Source organism: Carassius gibelio, chromosome B16 (assembly GCF_023724105.1).
Source record: "Carassius gibelio isolate Cgi1373 ecotype wild population from Czech Republic chromosome B16, carGib1.2-hapl.c, whole genome shotgun sequence".
Lineage (NCBI taxonomy): Eukaryota > Metazoa > Chordata > Actinopteri > Cypriniformes > Cyprinidae > Carassius > Carassius gibelio.
In genome coordinates this window covers 15,550,890-15,566,106 of record NC_068411.1, presented here as the reverse complement: position 1 = coordinate 15,566,106, position 15,217 = coordinate 15,550,890, and the positions used below count along the sequence as shown (strand labels likewise).

At 38.8% G+C, this 15,217-nt stretch overlaps 1 protein-coding gene across 1 annotated transcript; it reads right to left on the bottom strand.

Moving 5' to 3' along the window:
* Positions 1–325: 325 nt before the first annotated feature.
* Positions 326–13,654, bottom strand: leng8 (leukocyte receptor cluster (LRC) member 8). The gene is made up of 15 exons (XM_052577948.1): positions 13,316–13,654; positions 12,451–12,589; positions 12,205–12,339; positions 11,043–11,117; positions 10,521–10,941; positions 9,196–9,373; positions 8,876–9,046; positions 8,533–8,760; positions 6,745–6,909; positions 5,420–5,714; positions 5,142–5,243; positions 4,990–5,058; positions 4,784–4,913; positions 4,470–4,677; positions 326–4,362 (listed from the first exon to the last, which is right to left on the bottom strand). The coding sequence occupies exons 1-15, from the start codon at positions 13,354–13,356 to the stop codon at positions 4,200–4,202; spliced, it is 2,520 nt and encodes an 839-aa protein (XP_052433908.1). The 5' UTR covers positions 13,357–13,654; the 3' UTR covers positions 326–4,199.
* Positions 13,655–15,217: the final 1,563 nt, after the last annotated feature.

Below are 15,217 nucleotides of genomic sequence, written 5' to 3'. Positions count from 1 at the left end.
AACTACAAGGACCTTATTTTCTGTATCAATATACAGTTATTTTGAATTTAAAAAAAGTCATGTAATGTTTGTGCTAGACAAACTTCTTGTATTGCACCTCAAGGCGACAGGGTGCAAATTAAAGTGTGATTGTAAATGGCAAAAAAAAAAAAAAAAAAAAAAGTTTGTATTTTTTTTTATGTATATATATATATATATATATATATATATATAAAAATATAAATAAGTCTATAAAAACAACCTAAAAAAAAGTTCACTAAAGCACACTGCACATGCAAAAATTTGCAACATGCAGACTTAAGTTTCAAGTAGCAATAACAAAAAGTCTGATTTAATTCTTTATTTTTCTCTCAAGATTAGAAGGTAGGTACATTATGTACAAATCAGCATCTACAAACGGCAGTATTTTCTTTAAGAACTCCACTGTTAAGGAACACACGGAGCTCTAGATAGGGCAGAGATACTAGGACTTTGAGAGGTTGAGCTGTAAAAGAAAAAACAGATGCAAGTACAGTCCTGTCGAAATACTTACTGCCAAGCACTGACTACATATAAACCAATCACAACATTGCATTACAAAACACAATAGAGGAAAGAAGAGGGAGACGAGAGGAACATGCAGAAAGAAGATTGCTGAAAAAAAAAAAAATGTATTAAAGAGGAGAAAGCAAGGAGTCAAATGGCTCAAGTTGAAATTATGTAACAATTAGAGGCAAATCTAAAACAATATGAACTGAATGAAAAGCAAAGAGCTGATGCAGAAGAAAGACATTAAAGAAATTAGAAGTGCAAGAGGACAGGCAACATTTGAAGAGAGGGGATGAGACTGTTAGTAATACCGCTGTGAAAATATTACAACAACAACAGCAAGGGCTAAAAATACAATCCATACATTTTTTTTCTTTTTTTTTTTTTAAATAAACTGGTATCATTCGAGACGATCAATATTGCTTTTGACAATCCTTAAGTAATAAGCATTATGGGCAGCCAACCAACATTACCATTAAAAACTGCAGTGAGCTTTTAACACCTGAGAGACATTAATGTATGGATTTCCTGAAAATGTCTAACCATCTGTATGTCCAGGTATGTCCAGTTTGCAAATTAACACACATTAAACCCAAAAGTTAGACGTCAGAAAACCCAATCTACAGAACAAATACAGCAGTAAACAGCAAATGCAAAAAAATAAAAAGGCCAGTCAAAACAAAAAACCTTTTAATACATTTAGAGGGTTAAAAAAAAAAAAAAAAGCAAAGATAATCGAGAAGACACACCTGAACATACAGCGGCAATTCTACTGAACACTGAATGGAGCAATTCCTAAAATAAAACCCATACATCATCTTCAGACTGACATGGTGGATTTGTCATGGTTTCATAAAGGTTTTGAGATTGGCATAAAGAAAAACATTGCAAACTGAAATCACCAGGCTCTCCTCAAAATGACAAATGCATCAGACAACAACAGGCACAATGAAGAATCTCATTTGGCTGATGTCTGGATGTCTCCATGCCCATTTTCCAGTGTGCCTCTGGATTAGCTTCGCCCTCATCTTTTCATCTCTTGCTTTGCTCCAAATGTGCATGACTGCAAGAAGAGAGAGAGAATCTGGTAACGGAGCGCAGGAGGAGAGAGGAGAACAAGGGGTGGGAGGGGTTGAAGGTTGAGGAGGAGAGGAGAGCAAAGTCAGTGGGGCAACCAGCAGCAAAGATTTCATTTACAATGTACAACCAAACACAAAAAGAGCTAGAAATATTTGATTATAACCATTTCCCAACTTAAGTACATTGGGAAAACAACAACTACACAACAGCTTGTACTTAAGCCAAATCTTTCTCTTATTGTTTTGTGTCCAACAAGTGATTTGTTTTTACAGGTATGGGAGCAAGAAAAACGGAACCAGGAAATAAGGAAGATGTTAAAACTGGAAGTCGCAAAGCTAGGATGATTTAAGAAACAAAAGGAAAAATATGACAAAAATTCCTTGGAAATATTAAGTAATGATCAACAAGGGAAAGATCTGGCATATCAATTCATGACTCCTTCATGAGTGTGGATTGGTTGTTTTACTTCCTAACGCATTTAATGTCTAGGGAGAAAAATCAACTTTAGAATAACTTGAACACGAAAATTCTCAATTATTTGCACTAAACTGCATATCAGTTTATGCACATGCTCAGCACTCAATATTATATGTAAACTTAAAACAGACAGCAAAATAAATGTATAGTTCAAAACGACACTTACCACTGTACAAACAAATAATATGAAATCAAAGTAATTTGAAAAAAAAAAAAAAAAAACTCACTTCTCACATTTACGTGAGCACATATGTACAAATTTCACCATCGAGGTGTAAGGGATGCTTTCTGCTCACAGTGGCCCTGAGCACATCTTGCTAAAGCACACATATTTCAGACCCAAGCATTACCCATGCTAGATCATAACATTAAATAAACCTAATTATGTCAAAAAGCAAATGCTGGTGCACATGCTCCTTGTTCATTTACAATTAAATTAAGTAGTAACTCCAATTTTAAAGCAGTCCATTAGAAATCAAGGAGCATTAGATTAACTTTGTAATACTTTGAATAGGTACAACGTTTTTACTACAATGTGTTCATACTTCAATCACTGGCTAGATTAAGACCATGATACCATATCAAACTCTAGATTTTCACAACTATAAATCACAGTCATATCCATGTAAAATGAGCAGATCCTTGAGATTTTTTTATGGATCTATTGGTATCAATCTTGCAGATAAGTGCATCAAGGGTCAGTATTAGGCCCATTTTTAAGTGAGAAATAAATTCACTACCTGCCATTTGGGTTAACAGATACCAAGCCAAGCACGTTGTTCAACAGTGGTAACACCTCAACCCAAGCGGAACGAAGATTCACCACGCTTTCAAAATATCAAGTCCTTCTTACCAGCCATTAACAGTAGACGTGGCCAAAGCTTAAGGAGCCATACAAACCCATGTGTTTCCAAACCCCAGCAGGACAGTGGATGTCCTTGTGAGGTGATCAGTGGAGATCACCATCTGAAGAGGAGACAAGAGAGCCCACCAACTTGCTGTGAAGGAAAACAGAGCTTGCTTTTCCTTCTGAATGACTTTTCCTTTTCAGGCTGACTGCAGGTTAGGCTTAGGGACCTTCTATGCTGGGGGGTGCTTTGTAGGAGACTTTGTTCTTCAGAAGCTGCTGGTCAAACCTAGTGGTGAATGAATGTCCTAAGTGGAATCGGATGACTTTTAGAATGGTCGGCCCCATTCAGATCACAGCTGGGGTGGAAGTGAAAGATTTTGAGTCTCTGATTTGTGCTTCTTGAAAGTTGATGACGTGCCGGAGAGGGAGAGGAGACTGTGTGGGAAGGACGCAGAATTTATGATGCAGAACAGGGCCTAATCTACATTTTTTTAAATGGTGGTTGTCTTGTTATAGCTCAGTCCAAATATTATGCGTAATCAGCATTAGGATCCTGGAGATGAAGGGAGCCAAGAGATCTAACAGAGCACCTCCACCAGTGACCCACTGAAGACATCTCAGGCAAAGAGAAAGATGGGAAATACAAACCATCCTCTTCTTGATTGATTGAAGGATTGCACTGAAACTCACTTTGCTTTAAAGTCCATTAAAGATGACCAAAACCTTGCAGAAGGATCCTTTGGCTTCATACAGACTTGATGAGCTGGTACACTGTTGGTGGCAACTGGCCCACATTATATTCTTGGTTAAGCATGATGTTTTCAGGTCTTGAACATTGCAGCTGTTTGCTTGAAGGGAGAGAAACATGAGAACACACAACACTGTTAAAATGCTTTTTTGAGCTCTGTGATGTGGGACCTGACATGACCTGCTGACCCGATCCCATCAGATCTTTGCCTCTTTTTCCTTTAACTAAGGTGTAAGGGATAGTGTGCAAGTAAACTGGTTGTCTAATACTTAATTAAATGGGCTGTGTGAATAGGCTATACTGGGTCTTGAATATGGCACCTAGTCCCTGTATGTGAATGTGTCATCTGTCAGAAAGTCCATCACTCTACAAGAGTTAAAAAAAAAATCTGAGATATCCTTCATTAATATGATCAACTCAAGACTGAATGTGTCTGTCTGTTGTGTAGATATCTGGTCCCTTATCCACAGCTCTATAAAAGCCAATTCTCTGGTCAACCCCCACCCTTTTCCCATACTACGAAGTTGTAAGAATGGCTGAGCTAACTTTACAGTCTATTTTGCTGGGGTCAGAGGGGGTGAATGTAACCCCAAGCCCTGTTAGAAATGCTAAACATGAGTCTAAATCTAAGAAGGCCAAGCTGGACTGCACATACTCCACCGGCACAGAGGGCCTGAATCTATAACAGAGAAAAGAAAAAAAAAAAAAAAAAAAGAGAAAACTTTAGACTTCAAACCATCAAAAGAATAAATTTTAGTAAGCGTTCTGGCTGGCACCTGCACTCACGTTTTAAGAATAGCCCTCAGCGCTAGATGTCTTTCACGCTCCAAAAACTTATCGATAAGGTAAGCAGCCATACGTGGAGCATTCCGATAGAGTTTGAAGAACCGGTGGAAGTTTCCAAGAGCCCAGGCAGTTCGGAGCTCAAGAGCATGAGCTACACATGGATCAGCACGGAGCTCAGGGGTCAGGTACACAAGCTCTGTAGTCAGGTCTATAAAAAAATATTTTTAGCAAAGGCATTAATGTCTTAATGTGAGATTGAGAATATATGAAATGGACTGAAAAACTGTTCATTCTACAAATAAAGCTATTTATACCTCCAGAATTTTTAGTAAAAATATAGTAGATAAGTCTGTAGGCAGTGAATTCTCCCACGTTGTCCGATGAGCAGTCTTTATACAGTGCCTTCAGCTGGGTTTGGCACTGGTTGAACTCCTCATGGTCACCCTGATAACAGTTGAAATGTGGGTTTAGTACAAAAGAAAAAAGCCTTTCAATCAACGCTACCATTAAATGCACTTACCTTTTCCAAAGCGATGCGAGCATGGGTTTCATACACCTCCACAGTGAAGTCTGTACGCACACCTTGAACCTTGAATGACACAAGAATTCAAAATAAGACACTTAACTATAAAAATGTGAGGCATGTAAGCGGTACTCGTAAATATTACTCACAGTGAGATCCTGTCGTATTGACTTCATTTGTTCACATGCGTACAAGTAATCCTGATTGGACTTCCAATGAGTTTTAACTGCAATCAGGGACTTTCTCAACACCTAAAACACAACAGAAGATTCAATACAAATCTTCACGTAAACTGCTTCATTCACCAAATACATACCACTTTTTGAGTACAACCCACAAACAACCCACATAGCATCCAGTGCGGACCACACAACTACAACCAGTAAACCGATCTCTAAAGAGAATCAACACTTTGAGAAACACTCACAGACACGGGTCTGACGGTTGCAGGGTCAGGGGCACAGGTCAGGCGCAGGTAGTTTTTGGTGATGTCCTGGCAGGTGCCAACTATGGGGCATTCATCCCAGCTCAGTCCCTCTTGTGTGCCATTGGGGAGGTCAAAAACATTAATGTTTAACACCAGGGGCTCAGTGCGTAGTTTAGTGTGGAAGCGTGCTGCCCGGCTCTGCTTCTTTGCTTCACGATTTGGGTCGTGGAAGTCAAGCCCTGCATTTCCACCTTTCCGCTTTTTACCAATACCACCGGAGAGGTCTTCCATATTCCTGATGGAAGTCGGAAAATAATGTTAATGAGGTAAAGACGAATGTTTAAAGTGGTTACATTTTCATACTGACCAATATGTGATAAACATTCCTTAACCCTAAAACCGGCGATGTGTACCACAAGATACATTTCTTTAGTCTGTTGTAAGAGGCACAATGAAGAATTTTTCATCCAATACTGTTATGATTATCATAGTTGAGGTTTTTTGGAGTATGGGGGTCAGATCACTTGGTTCAAATATTCTTTGCTTGTTTGTCAATTTGACCCAAAAACCATGGGGATGGACATTCAGAAAATATAGAAAGTTGCATCGGCTTTCGGATCACCAGTAGTTCTTTCGGACAGCTCAATTCAATAAACCAGTTGAAGAAAACTGTCCTCCGGTTCTGTTGTGCTCGACGTAATGGCGTCATTGGTGATTTCCCATTCAAGCCTTCGGTTTACCCGGGCTTGTAACACCAGCACAGAATCAGTTCAGAATCAATCACCAAAAGAATCAGTTCGGTTAAGACGCTCTGTGTGTCGGTCTGCTTCACGCTGAATCAAACGTGCACAGTATCATCAGCTCCTCGGTTCTTGAATCGGACGCGTCCGACAGGAACGGTTCTTGACTCGTGAACGAGTCATTATCTGGCTCGGTCGTAGTTTTTGTTATTTTTGGACCAAAATGTATTTTCGATGCTTCGACAAATTCTAACTGACCCTCTAATGTCACATGGAATACTTTGATGATGTTTTTCTTACCTTTCTGGACATGGACCGTATACCATGAGCTGAGAGCTCTCGGATTAAATCTCAAAATATCTTAAACTGTGTTCCGAAGATAAACGGAGGTTTAATGGGTTTGGAATGACATGAGGGTGACTCATTAATGACATAATTTAGATTTTGGGGTGAACTAACCCTTTAAAGTCCAGATGATATAAAAAGTGACATGATTTTTTGCTGATCATTTTCCACTTTTGCCTGTTTTAAGGTTAAAATGTGTTAATGCAATTTAATTTCTTTGCACAAACAATGATATCTCACCTCCGCCCTCTGTTTGCTTTGCCTCTTCCTCTCCCTCTCTCTCCCGCAGCTCCTCTACCTCGGTCTCTTTCTGCCCCACGGCCTCGGCCACCCTTCTGTTGCCGCCGGGACAGTGGAAGTCGAGGATCACTTGACATGCTGCTGTCTGACTGAGAGCCAGAGTCACTAAAGGACAAACACAGTCATCTGTCAAATCAGAGTTGGTATCGTTTTTGTTTTTTCCGATACCGATGCTAAATTGATATTTTGAAAACTGTACTGCTGCTTTAACTGATACTTATATTTTTTTCTTTCCCAAAATAGGGAACCCTCCTAGTGCATCATGTTTGTTTTCTTAATTCATAGCAGCACGTTAAAAGAGACAGAATAAATCCCTATTCGGACGGGACCAGTTTTCTAAACTACGTTTGAGTTTCGATTCTTACCACCTGATGTCTGCGATTTTCATGTACCAATTCGGAAGGGACTAACATCTGTGTTTATTACAGAGGTGGGAGGGTCTGATTTGTGCATCTAGGTGTCACAGAGATCACACGCGCTGTATATGTGCATTGGATACAGTCATTCGAATTGATTACCATTAGTATAATTACACCAATACTAAATGACTAGTATAGCAAAACCATGTTAATGTGTGTTTTTTTTTAGTTTAACTTGTTTTCCTTTTCTTTCTTTTTTGTAGTAGGCTAAACCCATGTTTAATTTTCATAAAAGTACATCTGTATTTATATTATATAAATGAGTGCATAAATGAACGCAAGAAATCTTACCTGTAGCTGATATTACAATATCCAGTATTAACAGTTTACGTGATCTGGCTCTTGATTTATTTTATTATTATTTATATGCTGGGAAGCCTTGTGAAATAAAATATTGCCACAATCACAGACATTCGCATGGGATTCGTTTTCTTAGAGGATCACTGAGTTAGCTGAAAAACATTTGGTAATTTGCTCTGGAATTATCATAAAGGTTGTGTGAAAAAAACATGTGGCAGATTTGAACAGGATTTAAATCAAGTACATCTGTGAAACACAGATTTCTCTAACGACCCCCAGTAAAACTAGTCCCGTCCGAATAGGGCTTACCACACAGAAAGTGCTCATAATACCAAGTATCAAGCATTGTTCAAATAAATACAAGCTAGACAGGGAAAGAAAAAAAAAAAAGGAGAAAACTAAGGTTTTTTTTTCAGGATTAAGTCAAATAGTGACCAAACATTAGTTTTCAGCTCTCGCTTGAAAATTGTCAAGGAATCAGCATTGCGAATAGGGGTTGGAAGATCATTCCACCAGCTAGGAACAGTGAAGGAAAATGTTCTGGAAAGTGATTTTGTTCCTCTGTGATAGTAACACAAGGAGTCATTCACTAAATTTATAATACACTGCTAATCGACATAAGCTTTTGTACAATATAGAAAATGTTTTGCTTCGTTCTGTGACAAGCCAAATCGGATCACAAAAGTGTTGTGGAGTAAAAATTTTATAATGTTCACTTTTGTTGGACAACAGGTTTAGAAACGCTTATTGCAAGTCATTACAAGGGAAGTTCAGGTTGAGGTATTTTAATTTTAGCACGTTTAGCTGAGCTAGTTAACAGCTGACTACCTGCTGGCATCAGAGCAAGTGTAAAATATTGCATTCATGAGCTCCTCGGATGGTCACTCCCCCCTGGTTCCAATATGGCTTTGGTACCAAACCCGAATGATCTCCATTTCCTTTCATAGTTTTAATAAAAAGTGATCGTATTAGATTATTAAATCAACCACATTAATGCCCTGCACATTACCTGCGATGATGTCTACTCCGATCCCTGTGTCGGCTGTGTGGTGACGGGGATCGTGACGAGGAGTGGGATGAGTGGGAGGAGCTTGAAGAGGGGCTTCTTTGAGAAAAGACATTTCTGTAGTTACCCAACCTGGCCCCAAGCCTGCCACGGGTGGCTCCACCTCTCCCAATAGCATTTTCTTGAGAACGCTGAGGAACTGCCTCCCAGCGAGACTGCTTTGGCTTCAAGCTGGTAAAGCAAGTGGTCATTAAGTGCCAGTAGTTAATAGTTTGAAAAAACAGATCTGAAGCTGAGTAAAGAAAGAATGCAGAACTAAACCAAGGGTATAAAGTAATGAACTCACTCTGGCAGTGGTTCTCTGGTCCAGTCAATAGTGTAAGCGGAACCATCCTGTAATCTGGACTGCAGAAGATCTTTCAGCACTTTTTCTGTTCGGTCCTTATCCTCTTCAGATTCGCAAGCTGTGAAGCAGCGTTGTACATACTCTTTCATAGCCTGTGGCCAATCCTGAGGCCTACACAAAAAAAAGAAGAAAAAGTTTTTTTGATTTTTCAAATTACATTTAAAAAAACTATTAGTTAATAAGGGTGATGATACCTAGCATTTAAATTTGCACAGATCTAATGAATTACCTAGACTAAAAATATCTCCAAGGACGCTTACCGAGTTTGGGCGGCTCCTGTGGAAGTAGTAGAGGTTGAAGCAACAGAACCAGGCGATGGGTTTGTCGCAGTGGAGGAAGCCAATCCAGGGGCCTGCTCACCTGAAGGAAAGTTCTGACTGGCCATGACATATGGGCGTTTTTGTAGATTGAATTTGACAGCACCAGTTCCAGGAGCCTCTGTTAAGGAAAAAAAAAGAACATTAGGAGTAGTAGTGGGTGATATATGGAAAACATTTTTTTTTAAATATTTTTTCATGTTTCTTTGTCATGTTGGTTTTACTGGCACAGCCAAACTAATTTGCCTATTATAAAGACAAACCCTTTTTAAGGTATTTAAAGAGGCAGATATTTAAAGTGGGTGAAGATAACATGTTTTGACAATTTTAACTTATATTAAAAAAAGTACAAAGATAGACATTACAACTGTTTAATTTTTATACCATCATTTACTCACTCAAAAATTATTTTAAACCTGAATGAGTTTCTTTCTTCTGCTGAACATAAATGCTATTTTGAAGAATGTGGAAAACCAAAAAGTTTGTAGTCCCCATTGGCTTCGATGGTAGGGAAAAAATACCATCAAATTCGATGTGGACCTGCAACTGTTTGGTAACCGCATTCTCCAAAATATCTTTTGTGCTGAGCACAAGAAAGAGATTAATACAGGTCTGGGACAACATGAGAGAGGTAAATATAGAAACAAATTAAATTTTAGGGTGAACTTTCTTTTTAATGACAGTCGTCTGTACGTTTAATACTGTCCTTTTAAGACCTGCAAGCATCTAATATACAAGTAGGCATCCATTTTTCTTTCAACAGTTTAATTTTATTTTAGTCATAACCGAGTCTATATGTAAGCCTTGTGTGTTTTGACAGTATTAGCACTAAAGATAACTTCGTTCAGTAATCAGGTGCAGTTTGACAGGCTTTTTAGTGCGCGCGCTTCAGGTGTATGCTTGCAAAAATAAAAGCACACATCAGACCTATGTGTGAATATAAATTGAACCAGCAAGGATTTAAAGCACATGCAAATAATGTCCCTTTGTGATTGTGAATAAGTGCAGTGCCAAATGAGAGTAACTCTACTGCTGAGTTAACAATGATATGAAGGTATATGCCATTGTACAGTAACGTTATATTGAGATGGAGGCACCAGAACTGCAGATGATAAAATTTGCGCTGTATCAGGATACTATGATATATCTTCAAAAGCAGAATATGAAGACATTTTTATCGTCCACGATCAAAAATCATCATATCGCACAGCCCTAATAAGGAGGATATTATTAAAAGCACAAGTTGTACATAAGCAAGAGACACATACGTTTCATGCGTTGCCACAGCTGCTGGCCGCCTTTGTTCATATTGCTATTGTTAGGTTTCTTAGCATCCACCCTGCCTGGGCCTCCATACAGGCCCTGACCTGGACCCTGCTGCTGAGGGGGCTGATATGCTGGAGTTTGGTAACCCTGGTACCCTGGCCGAATCGGTCCTGAATTGTAGCCCTGCATCATAGTGTTTGAATCAGTGGGGCTGTATGGCAGGGTACCATTAGGGCTGTAGGTGTTCTGGGATGGTGGAGGGGGGTACTGGGCATTGGGTGGGGGAGGTATGGGGGGTGGAGGAGGGGGCGGGGGCTGGTCAGTGGATGTAGGACTCTGAGGGGGAGGCTGAGGGGTTGCAGGAGGAGGAGGCTGGGAGGAATAGCTGGAGGACTGATCTTCCATCATGGTCATAGCAGGGGCCTGAAAAAGAGAGGTAGAGATAATTAATTAAATACTTAAAACTTACAAAACTAGGTGTCACACATGGCCAGCACTAATTAATGATATTTAGAGGTCTATACCTGTCCAGTGGGTGTAGTGGGCGTCTGGTAGCCCCCTGGAACACCATACTGTCCTGGAGGATATGGTCCTCCATACTGGATTAATAAAAATAAAAAAATCAACATTAAAACCATACAAAATAGGAGAGCTGTAATGGTTGTGTTAAGTGGTACTAACTTTTTATTAAAGAGATAAAATAAAAAAAACTAGGCAGCATAAATGTTTACTACTAATTACTATTTTTTTTTTTTTAAATCACACAGAAAAACTAGACATCATGGACTAATTGTGCTTTTTCACTGCATATGGTACGATAGACGTTAAGAATGACATTACATTATGGTTAAGAATGTTCTTAAGTGCAATTCTTGAAAAATTCTCAAGCTCTCAAACATATTTTTATAAGAACATCTTTATCAGAGTTAATACATGACGCACTGAAACTCACACTTTGTCATTTTGCGCCTCCTGCAGATTACCTTAATAATCATAAACACCAACACTATTTTCGTTGCGACTTTTGACTGGTGCTCAGCTTCACGTTTTTAATGCGGCATGTTTTTGAATGGTTACTACCTGTCTCAAGCAGCAGTGATCTGTTTCAGTCATTTCTGCACTGTGTTTTGTGCTCCGAGCCGAGTGAACACTTCCAGTGTGTCTGCGCTGCTACAGCAAACACACCCTGTGTATCGGAGCATTCATATGGTGCCGAACACTGCCAAAGATTGTTGTATTTATAGGCTATAATTAAAAGCGTCCAATTAAAGCAACAAAAAGTATCTCTTAACTTTGTAAAATGAGGTTGAACCACTGATGTCACATGGACTATTTAACTGATGTACTTGCTACGTTTATGTGCCTTGACTATGGTAGTATCCTTGCTTTCTATGGAAGGGTCAGAGAGCTCTCATCAAAAACATCTTAATTTGTGTTCTGAAGATAAATGGAGGTCTTACAAGTTTGGGCAAGTGTGTACTTAAAATTGACAGCTGAATTCTTTTTAGCTGATTGTAATCCATAACATACCTTTCTATCAAAGTTATCTGACATCAAGATGAATTTTTCTAAAATATAGCTAACAAACTATGAGAGAATGTGAAATGTTAAAGGTGTCTGAATTAATTTTGATTTAACTGTAGGTATGTGCTATAAGAATATGTAGTAGCACATTCAGCTCTTTACCGGAGGCATGGGGTAGTAGTAGTTATATGGATATGGGTAACCAGCATACTGTTGTTGGTTCTGTTGATACCACTGCTGATAGTATTGCTGCTGCTGTTGCATTGCAGAAGAGTCTGTTGCCTGATAAGGTCCAGTCTAACAAACAAACAAACAAAAAAAAAAAACATTCAACCATTTAACCATACAAAATGTGCATATTCAAGCAATGCAATTAGAAAACACCTATTCATTAAAAAAAACACAAACCTGTTGGGTCGTGTGATTCGTTGGTGAAGTCTTGGTAGAGTTCTGACTTTTACTAATGGAGGCTAAAGCCTGTCGGGCCTTTTCCCATTCTGGGTTCTCATGGACTTTGCTTTCAGCACTTGAATTATTCCCATACGGCCTGTGGATAACAGGGGAAATGTGACTTTAGGTTACGCCATATTTTCTAGAACTTTTCTGTACATTTTCAGGGCACGTACATAAGCTCCTGATCCACATAAAACACAGCACTATTCAAGTTAAACTGACTACAACTGAAGCCAGTAACGTTATAATACTCATACATTTTAAAATCCTCAAGTTAGTTTTATATTGAGTTACGAACATAGTTAATACACATACCGTGACTTCCTTAGATAATTAAGGGACTAAAATAACGTTGATTGCCATAAAGGTTAAAAATTAATTAATAACTAAACGTAAATTAAGAAAACAAACGTTTACGTAAACGTAAAAATAAATCTAACTTACCCAGTAACTTTTAATCAGGCCTTTAATAAACAGGCCAAACGCAAAATCCACAGCGGAATAACTTTTCAAATGTCATTTGAGCTACAATGTTCATGTTAACAGCGACGCCTTCAATCTAAATTGTTTTTTTAACGAATTATCAAAGTTGTTATAGAAACGACTGAAACGCTGTAGAATGTTCTGCATATATTCAAACTAACGTTAAAAGGCTAGGTTAGCGAACGCTAAAAATCAATACACATGTAACGTTAATCGTTTACATCATACATGTTTGGTAATGGCTTCCATTTACAGAAATCAGTCGTTCAAAAGTAAAAAGATGCAGCCAAAGACATAAGTTACGATGAGAAGGATTTATAAACTGTAGAAATCTTACCAGTTTGGTGTCGGAGCTTGCTGTGCCGCATTCGCCGCCATTTTGCCAGAGCAAACGTATTAGCTAACGTTACTTGTTAGCTCGTCCGACAATTCTACGCAAATATGTGTAAAATAACAGCTCTGACGTTTAATATAGAATTATAGTTAATATAGTTTCGTAAGAGATCGCGTACAAAATCTCCTTAACTGTGCTTTATATCGAATATCTTAAACAAACCAAATTGCAGTTGATATTAGGAACATACCGGAGCACATATCAACGACGTTAGTTCGCCGAACTCAGCGGTTAAATGTCAACACCTCAAACGAAATGGCTGATCTTCTTCTTCTTCTTCTTGTTATATGGCCATTCAATCCTTTGGAGTATTACCGCCACCTACTGTATAACTTATTTACTTGCATGGGTGATGTATCTGAAACCTCCAGCTTCCACAGTAGGCTCCTCACTCTCTGAGATGGATGAAAGCATTACTACATCTATATTTTATACTCTAATCATGAACACTTTAAAAAGGATTAAACTGCCATATATAACTGATTATCTCTAAAACCCTTTCCCAATCCACTACACTTACTAGTTTATTCTTTATGTTGCTGAAAAGTCTATTATGCTCATCATGACATTTATTACACTTAAAAAACACATGCTCTATTGTTTCTAATACATCACATATCATTTTCATGCTTCCCTATTATTGCAAGTGTTGAATTTAATCCTTATATGTCCAAACCTTAATCTTGATATAACTGTCTTCCATAAAACTGTTTCCTTACTGATTTTTCAAGATTATAATACCATCTGCCTATACTACTATTTTCCCATCTTTGTTGCCACAGTTTATTATTTCTTCCTCTGCAGTTGGCAAACCAGTTTATATTTGCATTACTGTCACTGACCGGACTGGAGTGTGGATCAAGCTTTATGTAAGTTGGTTTCAACCTTTCTTTTACTGTCTATGATTTCAACCGGTTTCAACCAGGGGGACAGGGTTTCATATTTTATTGAAGCAGCCCTGGGCGCCGCCATTGGCTAGCGGACCCCCACCTGCCATTAGCATTCCATTGACTCCCATTCATTTTGGTGTCACTTTGACAGCGAATAACTTTACACCTGAGGCCTTTAAAGACTCCATTTGTCCATTAATTACTTCTAAAGAAACACAAAAATGTATTAAAGGCTCCATTACCTTGTATCTTATGTTATGGTCCCGTAGAAGCAGTTTTTGTAAAAAATAGGCTTATGATTGCGTCATAACCAGCGACACTCTGTTGCACAGTAGAGAAATTACAGTATGGACAGGAGGAGAAGCTCGCATGGCAATCTTTTACTGTCTATGAGGCAATCGGGGGGACATGGAGGCATAAAGTCAAGGGAGATAATTAATCAGAATACTTACCAAAATTTGCTCCTGTTCACGCTCGCCTTCTCTGGAAGATTCGGTGGGTGATTCAGATTTCTCTTGGCACAGCGATTAGAAGATTTACAGGTTGCTCACGTGATTTCTACGTCATCAAGCTCAGTTTGAGTCTGCGCAGTAAGCCCGACCCCCAGGAAGTAAGTGCTTTTAATTGACTTCACTTGTCTCCATTGAATCCAACAGGGTCGCTGTGTCCATTTCTTTTACTGTCTATGGTTTCAACGGGCCCACGCGCCTGTCCTGAGTTAGTTTCCAGTCCGTGTTTGATTATCAGTCTGGCTAAGGTGCCGTCTACAAATGCAGCTAAAGTCAAGGTGATGAGTAGACTGAAGTTGGGCTCAGGTGTTTGTGTTTCCCATACATTTGTTTATTGTGGTGCTCACAATATCAAAACTTACCAGTTTTCCAAAAGGCTTCTTGAATAAACATGAGCACGCACTGCACGTTTAAAAAAGAAGAAGACGGATTTCCCTCTTGGCATT

Bases quoted from the DNA above. Each gene is read 5' to 3' on its own strand.
- leng8 (XM_052577948.1), bottom strand. From the start codon at position 13,356: ATGGCGGCGAATGCGGCACAGCAAGCTCCGACACCAAACTG. The intron at 8,761-8,875 runs GTGAGTTCATTA...TTGCTTTACCAG, and splicing joins ACCAGAGAACCACTGCCAGA to CTTGAAGCCAAAGCAGTCTC. The intron at 5,244-5,419 runs GTGAGTGTTTCT...GTTGTGTTTTAG, and splicing joins CAACCGTCAGACCCGTGTCT to GTGTTGAGAAAGTCCCTGAT.